General features: G+C 35.5%; 1 protein-coding gene across 1 annotated transcript; it reads right to left on the reverse strand.

Moving 5' to 3' along the window:
* Positions 1 to 2383: 2383 nt before the first annotated feature.
* On the reverse strand, positions 2384 to 10227 carry LOC143636604 (uncharacterized). The gene is made up of 4 exons (XM_077104165.1): positions 9732 to 10227; positions 8350 to 8463; positions 6935 to 7311; positions 2384 to 2786 (listed from the first exon to the last, which is right to left on the reverse strand). The coding sequence occupies exons 1-4, from the start codon at positions 10191 to 10193 to the stop codon at positions 2528 to 2530; spliced, it is 1212 nt and encodes a 403-aa protein (XP_076960280.1). The 5' UTR covers positions 10194 to 10227; the 3' UTR covers positions 2384 to 2527.
* Between the last annotated feature and the right edge of the window lie 3023 nt (positions 10228 to 13250).

Below are 13250 nucleotides of genomic sequence, written 5' to 3' on the forward strand. Positions count from 1 at the left end.
TTTGTATTTTACTTTGATTCTTATAAACTTATAATTTGGTGAATATACGGAAACTCTTCACTTTGTTTAAAATACATAATTACTTTTTGAAATAGAATAATTATTGTTAAATGTTCTATAATTTTCAATGCGATAAAAAAATGAAAGTTTTTAAAATTTTATATTTGAAATAAACAATGAAGATATATAAACACTTAGAATGAATGTTCCGCCTTCAAATAATTTATTAGATTTTAAATAAAACAAGTTGATTTTAGTCTTTATATTAGTTTTATAGAATAAAGTAAATATTTTCTATATAAAAAAAGATAACTTTTACAAAAATAAATAAATTATCATAATATACATATTTATTCAATTTAAAATTGGTTTACTTTAATTGTGAATGACAGTGAAAATTTGGGGTTTAGTCGGGTTGTGTAGGTGGAAGGGAGATGAATTAATTTTGTAATGAAAAGTTGGGTTGGATTGAGTTGTGAATGAGAGTAGTCTAAGAAGGTTAGAAAGTAGATGATACAAACTAGTGGTGCTAAGGCACCGTTATATAGTGAGAGACAGCTGGACTTGGTGGTCATGCGAAAGCTTAAAGGGTATCACGCTTATGGGGTCGCAAAGGAGACCTTACCCTTTTGTGAAAAAGAAGACTATTACCCATTGGATAATAGGTAACTCCCTTTTCCACCACAGGTTGTGATATCTTGGTCCACGAATATAATGCATTATTTACATGGTGAACCGTATTATCATGCTAGGAAGATGTCATTTGACTTATCAAAACATTCAAGCGTTAAACAATATTAAGGTATTCTGATTATTGAGTTTTGAGACTTTAGCCTTTTAATGGTGTAGCCACTAGCCACCAACATCATCAGTATTAATACTGAAAACAATTATTATAGATACCTCATATTGATACTATCAATAAATACTATAACCGGATGAAAGAACAACATACCCTCTAAAACCATGAATTTCATTCACATGAATGAATTTTGGGTATTGAAAGAGGATGTATATGGATTTTACATAGTGTAGTAATTTCTTGGCCCGTAAGACCCAAAACTTAGTAGGATCGGTTTTACTATATTAAATGAGGTTGCGACACAACTTGTTGCATGTTTATATATCACTTCATTATGCTCTTTTTAGATGACGTGTTATGAAATGAAAGACTTGAAAATATAGAAAGAAAAAGAGAAAGAAAGAAAGAAAGAAGAAAGAATAAATATGTGTAATATTACCAAATGATCATCATACTTAATAAGTTTTATTTGTATTTGTATCTTTTAATTAAAATTATTATTTTTTACTTGCAAAATAGGAGTCAAAAAATCCAAATGTGGATAGTGGAAATATGGACAACGTAGATGGTAGTCGTATCGTAACAATTTGTCCACGACTTGACGGACCACCCTCTCTAGTCTTGACTTTAGCGACGGACTATGCTTTATGTCTATACTCTATAGTCTATACTATCACATCATGCTTTTCTTAAACATGCCTCTGCACTCTTCGGTTTAAAGTTTAAACACAATAAATAAATAAACACCCATTTGACTTCTTTTTTTTTTTTAAATAAGTTTAGTTCATTTTATTCATGCATCTAATAAAAAAGAGTTTTATTCTGATCAAATACGAAAGCCCAAAGTGATACGTTGCATAATTTTGTTTGGTGGTGCCACCATTGAAAATGCATGTGTATATCATGTTCTTTTGTTTATTCATTGTGTACATGTTTGTATTAGAATGCATTGGAGTTCCATAACCGAATAAAATTAATGCGAATATCATCATCGAATAGCCAAAACATGATCGATTAACATTCTCATAATAACTAAAATTTTGGTTTTCAATTCGGCGGGGGCACAAAAACAAATTGAACCATCTCGTGTACACAGCTATACTGCTACTAAAAGACAGTCTCCCATACTGAGGATGACAAGCTTCAAAGAGGTTCCTATATCTGTCTACCGACTGTATTGTCGAAAGTCCTATAAAAGAATACAAATTTCTAGAAGAGAATGAAGGGGACTTCAGGCTTATCCAGAACACCTGCAACTTAAATCCACGCTAGCACATCTCGATAACTATAGTTTGAGCGTGGACTTGTTTATTAAACAAGCTTATTACGAGACAAGTTCAACTTCATCACGTATTCACATGAGACATAAATCAAGTTCGCTAGATGTTTTACTACACCAGTTGGGACAAGTGTCCCCCGTGTCCAACAAGAGATTTTCTATCATACTTTCAAGACTTCCATCTTGTATAATGTTCAAACCAGACCAACTCCTGACACATTTTAGACCTGTTTTTACCTATATTTACATAGTCACTGAATGATGACACATAGCATGTATTGCAAAACATAGATCATAAAATATAAACCGAATAACATTTCAATGCATTACTTAAAAAATCAACACATGTGCATGCCTGCAACAAACTATAATTTGCAAACCGTCATCATAAACTACCACTATATCCACGTCATCACGTTCCAAGTTCAACTATCTTTTGCAAGCGATTAACGATTTATGTGTGTGCCCCCAACAAACGAGTAATAAGATGAAACAGGCATAGAAGGCTGTGGTTGCACGTATGTCTGTCCACCGTAAGGAGGTGGAGTCGAGCCATAGAGAGGCGTTGGTTTAGTAGGGTAAGGGTTGTGACCATAGGTCCTATCAATATGATTCATAACGGTTTGTAGGGCTAAACCGTTATATCCGCCATTGAAACTAACTGTTTCATCATGAGTAGGATACGCTTCAGGGGTTGTGATATGCCTGTAAAACAATTATACAAAAATGGGTTAGATTAAATATATAAAAAACAAGTCATGCTTGGGTTGAAATTAAATAGTTTGACTTGTCAACCCATTTAAAATTAGTATAATACAAACAAAAGATAATTTATAAGTTTAAACTGCCTACCTGTTTACAACCCATTTAACATGTTTACAACTTGATTACAACCCATTTACAGCTTGCCAACCCGTTTTGACGATTGAAACTGCCGACCCGTTTAACATGTTTACAACTTGATTTCAGCCCACTTACAGCTTGACAACCCGATTTGATCAGTCAAACTGCTGACCCGTTTAACATGTTTACAACCCATTTACAGCTTGCTAGCCCGCTTTGACTAGTCAAACTGCCAAATTAATGTTGGTTCAGGCCTTGGTTGCAACAGAAACGAAACTCACGTACAGATGATATTGTGTTTACTGCTTAAAGGCTTACTTTGATTCATTGTAAAAATTGCATTAAAAATAGGTTAAAACCTAAACTAACCACTATGCTCGCGTGAACAGAACCAAAATAAAATACCCTACAAACTAGCAAAACAACCCATGACTTAAACCCACTAATATGACTCAATAAACACATAAAATAAACATGCTAATTAAACTCCTTCGGCATCAAGCAAGACCAAATCTGACCCGTTCCATGCCCGTAAACCTGTGACCAGTTAACCTGCTTCTAACCCGCTGACCCGTTAACAAGTTACAAACCCGATTAACCCAACAATTAACATGTTTACAACTTTATTACAATGACAACCCATTTAAAACTTGCCAGCCCGTTTTGACTAGTCAAACCGTTTGACCTGTTTATCACGGTTATGTTCTGGTTGCATGGTTTGAACTTGAGTCTTCAACATAATACAAGATTCAATACTCTGAACTTGTGTTAAATTTTGTTCATAATGGGGTGGTCAAATGGTTTAAAGTTGATCAAAGATTGGTCAACATACTCGTATGTTTACAACCTTCTTAACTGTTTCCGTAAAAAAAACAAATCTTTACTAAACCCATATTTTCTATATTAATAAGGAATTATAGTGTTTTATTTAAATATTTGGATTCTGATTGTAATAATATTATTGCATAATAATAATCAACACAATAAATAAAAAACAAATCTTTACTAAACCCGTCTTTTCAATAATGATAAGAAATAAAATTGTTTTATTCAAAGATTTGGTAGCCTCTTAACAGTCATTAATGTTAGGAACAAAGCAGCGCGCGGAAGCGAAACAGCACACACATGCACAACGATAAACACGCATAAACGAAAATATAAACGACACAAGAATTTAACGTGGTTCGGTCCCCGCGAGGGGACCTACGTCCACGGGCTGCAACTAGGTTTTCTTATTAGCTCAGAACAAAGATTACAATTACATGATGGGATATATATAATAAACAATATTAGGGTTAAACATAATTAGGAACCAAAACTGGGCCTCCTAATAAAATCGGCCCAAAGGCCTTCATAACCCAACAATCTCCCACTTGAAGGCCTTGCGATAAATTCCAGCCTGCCATCCAAGTAAATATAACAATCTCATTCATCCAGTAACTCTAGTAATCTTCAGTAATAGAAATCTACCAAGCCTCCAGTTCCAAGAACAAGCTAAAACTTCAACAAAAGAAGTTCTCCAAGCCTCCAGTTCTCTAGGAACAAACTAAGATTTCTACCAATCCACACCCTGGTTGCATCCGCCCTTCTCATCAGTTACCTGAAAGGCCTATTGAAGCTCCCGAGAACTCCAATCCGGTCATCCCAGACCCAGCCATGACAAAACTCGCCAATGACTCATCCTCAATCTTAACCGACTCTCACTTACTCATACAACCGGCTTCAAAGACTTCCAGAGGATAAACACTCTCCAAATCAGCAGACTATACCAGGAGAGATTTTCACATTCGGATTCCTGGTCCTCCGAACCCAACGTCCCTTTGGAAACAAACCTAGAACACACCTGCGTGCTCCCACTGTTACCAAAACCCAGAACATGTTCAGACCTCTGAATACGCTCAAGCTGACATCCTCGTGGCTCTAGGCTTCATGTCTGCAAACTGAAACCCCTTAGCTCTACCCGATTCAGCGAGCCAAGACCTTATAACTCGGAAGTTGGTTCACTTCTTCCGACGATACAAAAAAAACTCGTATCTTCCAAAAGTCTTTAATTAAAAGATTCAACAATGCTTCATTGAAGTGAGTAACAAATAAAGCATACCATAATCTTGAACCCAAGAGTCGTCACCGCCTTCACTGAGTCCCAATGCATCAACCCCAGATACATTCTCAAAAGCAGAATTCCAAACCTTTCGACATCGACCCTTAAAATGTCTCACCTCTACGCAACCTACCAAGTCGACTATGCCCAGTTCCCACTGTCTCTGTTATCCCAACCCATGCCACACCAACACTCCATGAGATGAACCCCACTCGTACTATCCCGGCAAATAACTTTACCCAACACGAGATTATGAACCTCTCAAATGGTGTACCACTGATCACCACCAAACAAGATATAACTTCACAATTCCAAACGAACAAGAAGTAATAATCACAGTTTCGAACCAGCTAACAGGCAAACAGCTATAACAACAGTAGAACTTTCATAAAATCAAGCGGTACCAAGGGTTCTATGACCGTACACACGATCAGTTAACTCAAACCCTAACCGAAAGATCATCCAAACGAGCAATAGTTTACATGACTTGCCACTAACCTCATTTTTTTTTTCACTTATGCCGTCACCAGCACACCCGCTGGTTCCATTTTCTCCAAGTTTATCCATCACCAGTACTATATCCAAGTTCACATGACAAACCAATCAACCAAAATCCATAACCGTCAACATTCCGATCATAACCACTCCTTTTCAGTTATAACAATAACAAACGAGAACAAATCGAAAACAGTGAACAGACACGACAAGGGCACGGGCCTAAACTTGACGATTGTTCAACAGAACACTGCCAAATAAACCGATTTGCTCTTGCAATAACCGATAAATCAACTAACTGTAAATAAACTATATAAAGTTACCTCAGACTAATCTCTTGCAAACAAATCTGAACCCGAACCTAAATGGTCTTCACAAAACCCGGTTCCCTAATTTACGGTTGATAATAAATAGTCAAACCCTAACTCAGCCTGACAGCCACCAATCTTGACTGTCGATCACTGATGAACACGAACCAGAAATTAACCCTGCGATCTCCAAGAGTTATTCACGGTGACGGACCTACCCAACCCTAATCACCAAAAAACAGATTCGAACCAAAACCTTCTGCGAAATCGTTACCAGTGCAACGAACCGTGTGTCCAACAAGCCAAAGCTCTGATGCCACTTGTTCGTGTGTCCAACAAGCCAAAGCTCTGATACCACTTGTTAGGAACAAAGCAGCGCGCGGAAGCGAAACAGCACACACATGCACAACGATAAACACGCATAAACGAAAATATAAACGACACAAGAATTTAACGTGGTTCGGTCCCCGCGAGGGGACCTACGTCCACGGGCTGCAACTAGGTTTTCTTATTAGCTCAGAACAAAGATTACAATTACATGATGGGATATATATAATAAACAATATTAGGGTTAAACATAATTAGGAACCAAAACTGGGCCTCCTAATAAAACCGGCCCAAAGGCCTTCATAACCCAACAATTAAGAGACTACATCTTAATGGCTCATAGCCTTTTAATGGTTAAGAGGCAGCCTTAAGTCTAAATGGTTAAGAGGTAACCATTAAAAGCTAGCCTCTTAACCATTCAGACTTAAGGTTACCTCTTAACCATTAAGAGGTAACGGGCCATTAAGAGGTAGCCTCTTAATGACTGTTAAGAGGCTACCAAACAGCCCCTAGACTCTCCTTATAATAATGCTATTTACGTAATCATAATCAACACATTAACTATCCATAAGGAAACTAAAAAGTGTTTGCATGTCAACCCAACCAACCAGCTTGTTTTGACCCGTGTTAAAAAGATGTAAAGTATAAACCCTGAACCCAAATCCATTTGGACCCGTTACTAAACCCCCCCCATCTCTCACATGTAACATAAAACCAAAAGAAACAACCTAAACCGCATATCAAACTGTATAATAAAACAAAAGGGCCAAAATCAGTACCTTGGATACAGTTCTTGAAGATTTTTGGGATAATCATTAGAGAAGTATGCTGGTTGATTCTCTGCAAGCTGATGTGGATTAGAATAAACATAAGGCTCTTGACAGATGACAGATGGACGGTGATGATGTGGAAGTGGATGTGGATTAAACTCATCATTCTGAACGAATTGAGGCCTGTTTGGTTGTTGTGAATGATTATGCAGTGGCCTCGCCATATAAGGTTGATACCGCTTCTGTAAAGGTGGCATCTGGGGCACGGGTGCAGCACTAGATGCAGGTGGGACCCATGGTCCGTGTGCAGCATTGGGTACTGGTAGGTGTAGTGTAGCAGGTGATGGTGCTACAATTGGTTTAAACAGCAATAGAAGGTCTCTAACCTGCAATTAAATGTTTAATTATTGATCATACGTCTAAAACGAGGGTTACCGTGGACTTGATTTCCGAGGGGCAAAAAAAGGTAAAGTTAGTTAATTAAATTATTAAAAAAATTAAGCCTCCATTATATTGAGGGTCACTGAAAAAACTAAACCTAAAATCCCCAGACTTGATTTGTCATTTTTCCATGATTAAGGAAAAAAATAACTCCTTTTAAATAGGTTTACCGACTTAATCATACAATAAGGAGGACCTTTAATTATAAAACTTTAAAAAAGTTCAGGAATTTATTTATTCAAAAAAAAAAAAGCTTATAAAGGAGTAAATTACAGATTACATCCTTTATGTTTGGGGTGACTTGCAGATTATATCCTTTAATTCAATAAGTACAAGTAAAAGTTCATATGTTGTCACACTTTTCGTCCTTTCCACTAACAGACATTAGATTTGTTTGTTACATACAGTCATGTGAAGTACTTTTTCATATTACCCTTTTCAACATATATGTCAGGAAAGGACGATTAGCGTCACATTATAAAGTTATGAGATCTAAATGTATAATCATGCAATTTTCCTAATACGGAAAGTTAAGTTGATGTTCTTTTGAGTAAATTACACCGTTCATCCTTTAGATATCTACCAACTTGCAAATTGTATAAACTAAGGTAATTAAAAAAATCCTTTATTTGGAAAGTTGTAACACATCACGTCCTTTTGACTAACGGACATTAACCTTTTCTGTTAAGTTCTGTATTCTGCAATGCGCGTGAGGGTATTTTGGTAATTTTACCCTTATGTAGAAAGTAAAGTTGATTTTCTATCATGAAAATACCTGAATTATTATAAGTGCATAATATACTATTACTAACCTTTTTTAAAGACCATGTGATGGTAGGTAAATGACAGTGTGCGCAAAGGCGCAAAGCAAGTGCAAAGTTGCGATATGCAATTAGCATGTATTTATATAACTAAAAATCAAACCTTACTACATTTACAACTGTAAATGTATAAAGTTTCATAGGAAAAAAACTTGTCTTCACCTGGCGATCATTAAGTTCTGGTGCAAACTTGGAGCCTTGATAATTGTCTTTGATAGCAGTTCTAAAAGTATTTAAGGGCAGTGGAAGACAATCCTTGCATATTTTGAATTTAACCTGCACAGTTATTAAACTAATTAACTAGCAATTTACTAACAATTAACGAAAAGATCCATTCGGTTATGTTTGTTCAATAACAGGTGACAATTAAACAAACGGAGCGTCCGTGTTCTTTCGTTAAGAAAATGGACGTGTTCGTGTTCGTTTATGTCCATTCGTTGAACATACGAATGACTGGTTCACAAACGCAAACAAATATAACTACACAAAGATAAACAAACATAACTGAGCAAAAATAATTAAAGTGTGAACAACATGTTGTGCTTGAAAGGTTATTAAACTATACTAAATTGTAATGAGCCTAAAAGGTTTAAACGAATATATTAAAAAATGTAAAAGAACAAACTTAAACAAACATAACTAAAAAACATAAATGAACGTAAACGAACAAACATAAACGAACATTCACGAACATAAATGAACAAAGAAGACATGCGTTCATGTCGTTCGTTTACCTAACTGAAAAAAAGATTTGTTCATTCGCTTATTAAAAGAACGAACTTAAACAAACTGTAGGGGTATGGTACTAAACCCGGTTTTACGACCCTAAATTTATTATGTTTGGCTTATTTTATTATATGGACTAATACAATGTTATTGGGCTGAGGGGGTTTTGTGGAGGTAACCCTAACTGGGCTAGGCCCATTAGGGTACCATGATGGTGGCCATGAGGCTCTCTATATAAGGAGGTCTCCACCTCCTTATCAGGGCGTCATGCTCAATACGAGCCACCACCACTTTTTGTGTCTGTAAACAAGAGATCTTTGAGATTTCTTAGCAGTCACCTCCACACCCCCGAAAAACCATTGCAGGTCTCAAGCAACTGTAGAAGAAGATCAAGACGTGGTTCGTTCATCTCGAAAATCCGTGGAAACATCGTCATGGATCAGGTCAGATTCATTTCATGCTTCGACACAAACATAAACTAAAAAACATAAATGAATGTAAACGAACAAACATAAACTAAAAAACATAAATGAACGTAAACGAACATTCACAAACATAAATGAACAAAGGAGACATGCATTCATGTCGTTCGTTTACCTAACTGAAAAAAAAATTTTCATTCGCTTATTAAAATACAAACATAAACAAGCTTCCCACCAAACGGTTCGCTACACGTTCGGTTCGCTTACAGGCCTATTGCCACCCCTGCCTAGAACGGCACGGGCATCTAAGATATCCTAGATTATGTTTATTAACAAAATAATTATCATCATCATCATGAAATCTTGATGTAACTGTAATTCAACAATTAAACTTACCTGTGCCGGAAACCTTCCGCCAAAAGCAGTCGGTTGCAGGTTCATGCCGCCAGTAGAAATCGCCTCATACACACCATAAAGATACTTCAAATCAAAATCAAAAAGAAAAAGCTTTGTACCAGGTTTTATCTTCTCAACAACTTCCCTTCTTCCAGCAGGAAGCCCAAAAACACGGTTCACATAGCACTCAGGTTTTGTATTTCCATTGCACATGAATATATAACCTGATAATTGCTCTTTATTCTGTGTAGCAGTTTCATTGGAATTAACAACATGAGCCATAGCAAGTTCTGATGATGAATCAACAACATTTGTAGATACATTGCTCGTCAATTTCCTAATTTTTTTCCGTCTATTATTTTTGCCATTTAATTTGGCCATGAGGAAAGCTGAAAAACCAAAACAATAGCTTAAAACATTTTTCAGATGATATAAATTCAATACACTGAAGGCATTGCCCATGTCTATTATATAAAATGCATGTAAAACATGGAAAAAAAAACACATTGGTGAAAAGTTTTTATAGCGAAACTTTTGTGTCTTCTATGATATATATAACTTGGTGTTTGTATGATCACATAAATCCAAACGTGCTGACAATTCAGCCAATTTTTGATAAAGAAAACGAGAAGATGGTAACCAAATTGATACTCATCTTGAATCCAGTCACATTCTGCTAAACTGTCATCATTGATGCATGATGTGAATATATTCATCTTCTTCCTATTCATCCTTGTTCTTCATTTCCGTCAGCCTGAAACAAAGCCAAGATAATATCTTAGCTTTGTTTCAAGGTGACAAAAGTACAAAAGACGAACAAGAAAAAGAGTAATCTATTGACACCATGCATCAACAATAACACTTTTGCCAAACGTGATTGAATTGAAGAGGTGGATCAAATCAGTAAAACCATGTAGAAGTTCTCTTTATCACAACTCTAAATGATTGTCAAACGGTCATACAAACATGAACACTCAAAGCAAACCCTAACCTAACAAAGGTGGATAATCATGATCATCTAGTTTAGGTTACGACTTACGAACTACTACTAAACAGAGTCGCGTAAACATAACTAAATTATCGTTTCCTAAATCAATAACAAAGCGAACAAGTGCGTTACAAAATGAATGAAAGAATGTCAAACTGCAATTAACAGAAGATGATCGAAAGAGGATAGGATAAATTACCTGGAAGAATTAGGTAATTGCAGATAGTGATGGTGGTGATTCTAGGGTTACAATGCCGAATTTATAAGCTGTTAGGTTCTTTGCGTTTTATTTATTTTTTAGGTGTCTGTAAAAGGATCGAGTGACACCGTTTTAACTTAAATCATTTGTTCCACATAACGTTTAGCTGATACTTATTAATTATTTTTTATACTCTCACACCATTTGAGATCCTTACACATAATTTTTTTCCTTGTATGGCTCATATATTCTAGGTCAAGTTATTTTACAAAGGGTAACAAAAATTAGAAGTGTGAGAAGCCATAAATATTTGACATGTGTCAAGTGGGGACCAAAAGAAAAAGGGTATAGAGGTAATTATACACATTTTCTCTCTCCACATGCAAGACACATGTTAATACCCCCATCATTTTAGAACGTTTATAACTTTTTCGTATGATATATATTTTTTTTTAAAAAGTTCATCATAACAGCAAGCGTTTTTTTATCTTTAATATGAGTATGATTTTTGTTATATAAATTTAAAACAAAAATCACGTCATTGTGTTTTTTTCGTCATTGTGTCTTTTCGTACACCATTGTGTCTTTTCGCTTATCATTGTGTCTTTTTTCGCACACCATTGTGTCTTTTCGCACACCATCGTGTCTTTTCGCTTATCATTGTGTCTTTTTTCGTCATTGTGTCTTTCCGCACACCATTGTGTCTTTTTGCTTATCATTGTGTCTTTTTCGCCATTGTGTCTTTTCGCACACCATTGTGTCTTTCTACACACCATTGTGTCTTTTCGTTGATCATTGTGTCTTTTTTCGTCATTGTTTTTTTCGCACACCATTGTGTCTTTTCGCTTATCACTGTGTCTTTTTTCGTCATTGTGTCTTTTCGCACACTGTTGTGTCTTTTCGCACACCATTGTGTCTTTTCGCTTATCATTGTGTCTTTTTTCGCTATAGTGTCTTTTTTCGTCATTGTGTCTTTTCGCACACCATTGTGTCTTTTCGCTTACCATTATGTATTTTTTTGTCATTGTGTCTTTTCGCACACCATTGTGTCTTTAACTTGAAACGTAAAACACAATGGTGAATACGTATAACACAATGACCTAAAACGTAAAAAACAATGATGAATACGTATAACACAATGACCTAAAACATAAGACACAATGGTGAATACGTATAACAAAATGGCCTAAAACGTAAGACACAATGGTGAATATAATGACTTGAAATGTAAAATACAATGGAAACAACATATTACACAATGACACAATGAACAACAAAAAAACACAATTAAAAAACCCATTAATTTTTTTTTATTTTTATATAACAATATGATACTCATATTAAAGATAAAAAAAGCTTATTATTATGGTGAAATTTTTTTAAAAAATAATGTCATAAGTTATGGGCATTTTAAAATAACGGTGGAATTGGCATGTGTATTGCATGTGGAGAGACAAAGTCAACAAAGGTGTGTTATTACCTTCATGCCCTTTTCATCAATTTTTATTTATTAAATTAATCTCAGCCATTTAAATCTAAGATCAATGGACATGATTCCTTCTCACCCTTCTTATTTTTGTTGTCATTTGTATTTTAACTTTACCCTATATTTTGACTATTATTCACGCTTCCGCACCGGGGCTCGGACATGTCAATTAGTGTCAGAGCCTGGGTTACCGAATCGTTCAGACTAACCGCTGAACATATTCATTTTGCTCTTGAATCCACCATGGACGTTAAATGATGAAGTTCGTTGAAATTATTTTTTGGGGGTTTTGAAATTATTTGATGATTCGGAAAAAAGTATACGAATTGATGTTTGGGTTGATGACTCGTTTGGAGATCCAACATCAATTTCATGTTTATTTGGTCAAAATGGTCCAGCTCTGATGTAACAGTGTTATTTGGCTCGTTTTGGGGCAACACTGTTCATCTGATTATTTCTAGATCTGAAAAGGTAGATTATGATATGAAGATAGGTTTCTTTGATTTCGAGATGACTTGGATAGGGCTATAGTGATTTATTTCAGATGCCGAAAGTTGTTTTTGGATTTGAAAAATTAGGGTTTTGTGTGCTCGTGCTGTAAAAACAGTAGATGTTTGTTAAAAAAAAAAATATTGCCGATGGTACAAACTGATAAGGAGAATGTACAAGTCAAGAATGAACAGGTACTAAAGGCAATTTCATCATTGTTTGTTGCAGCATATGCAAAGTGAATATTCGAGCAGGTTCTGCAAGGGAAAATCAGTGACTGATGACGCAGAAATGAAGTTTTGATGTCTCGAGCACACTATGAAAAATAAGATTGGACTCGAGTATGGAAAATGACTA

Source organism: Bidens hawaiensis, unplaced genomic scaffold (assembly GCF_021521415.1).
Source record: "Bidens hawaiensis isolate Kalapana, Puna unplaced genomic scaffold, B.hawaiensis_p1.1 tig00008029_1, whole genome shotgun sequence".
NCBI classification, from domain to species: Eukaryota; Viridiplantae; Streptophyta; class Magnoliopsida; order Asterales; family Asteraceae; genus Bidens; species Bidens hawaiensis.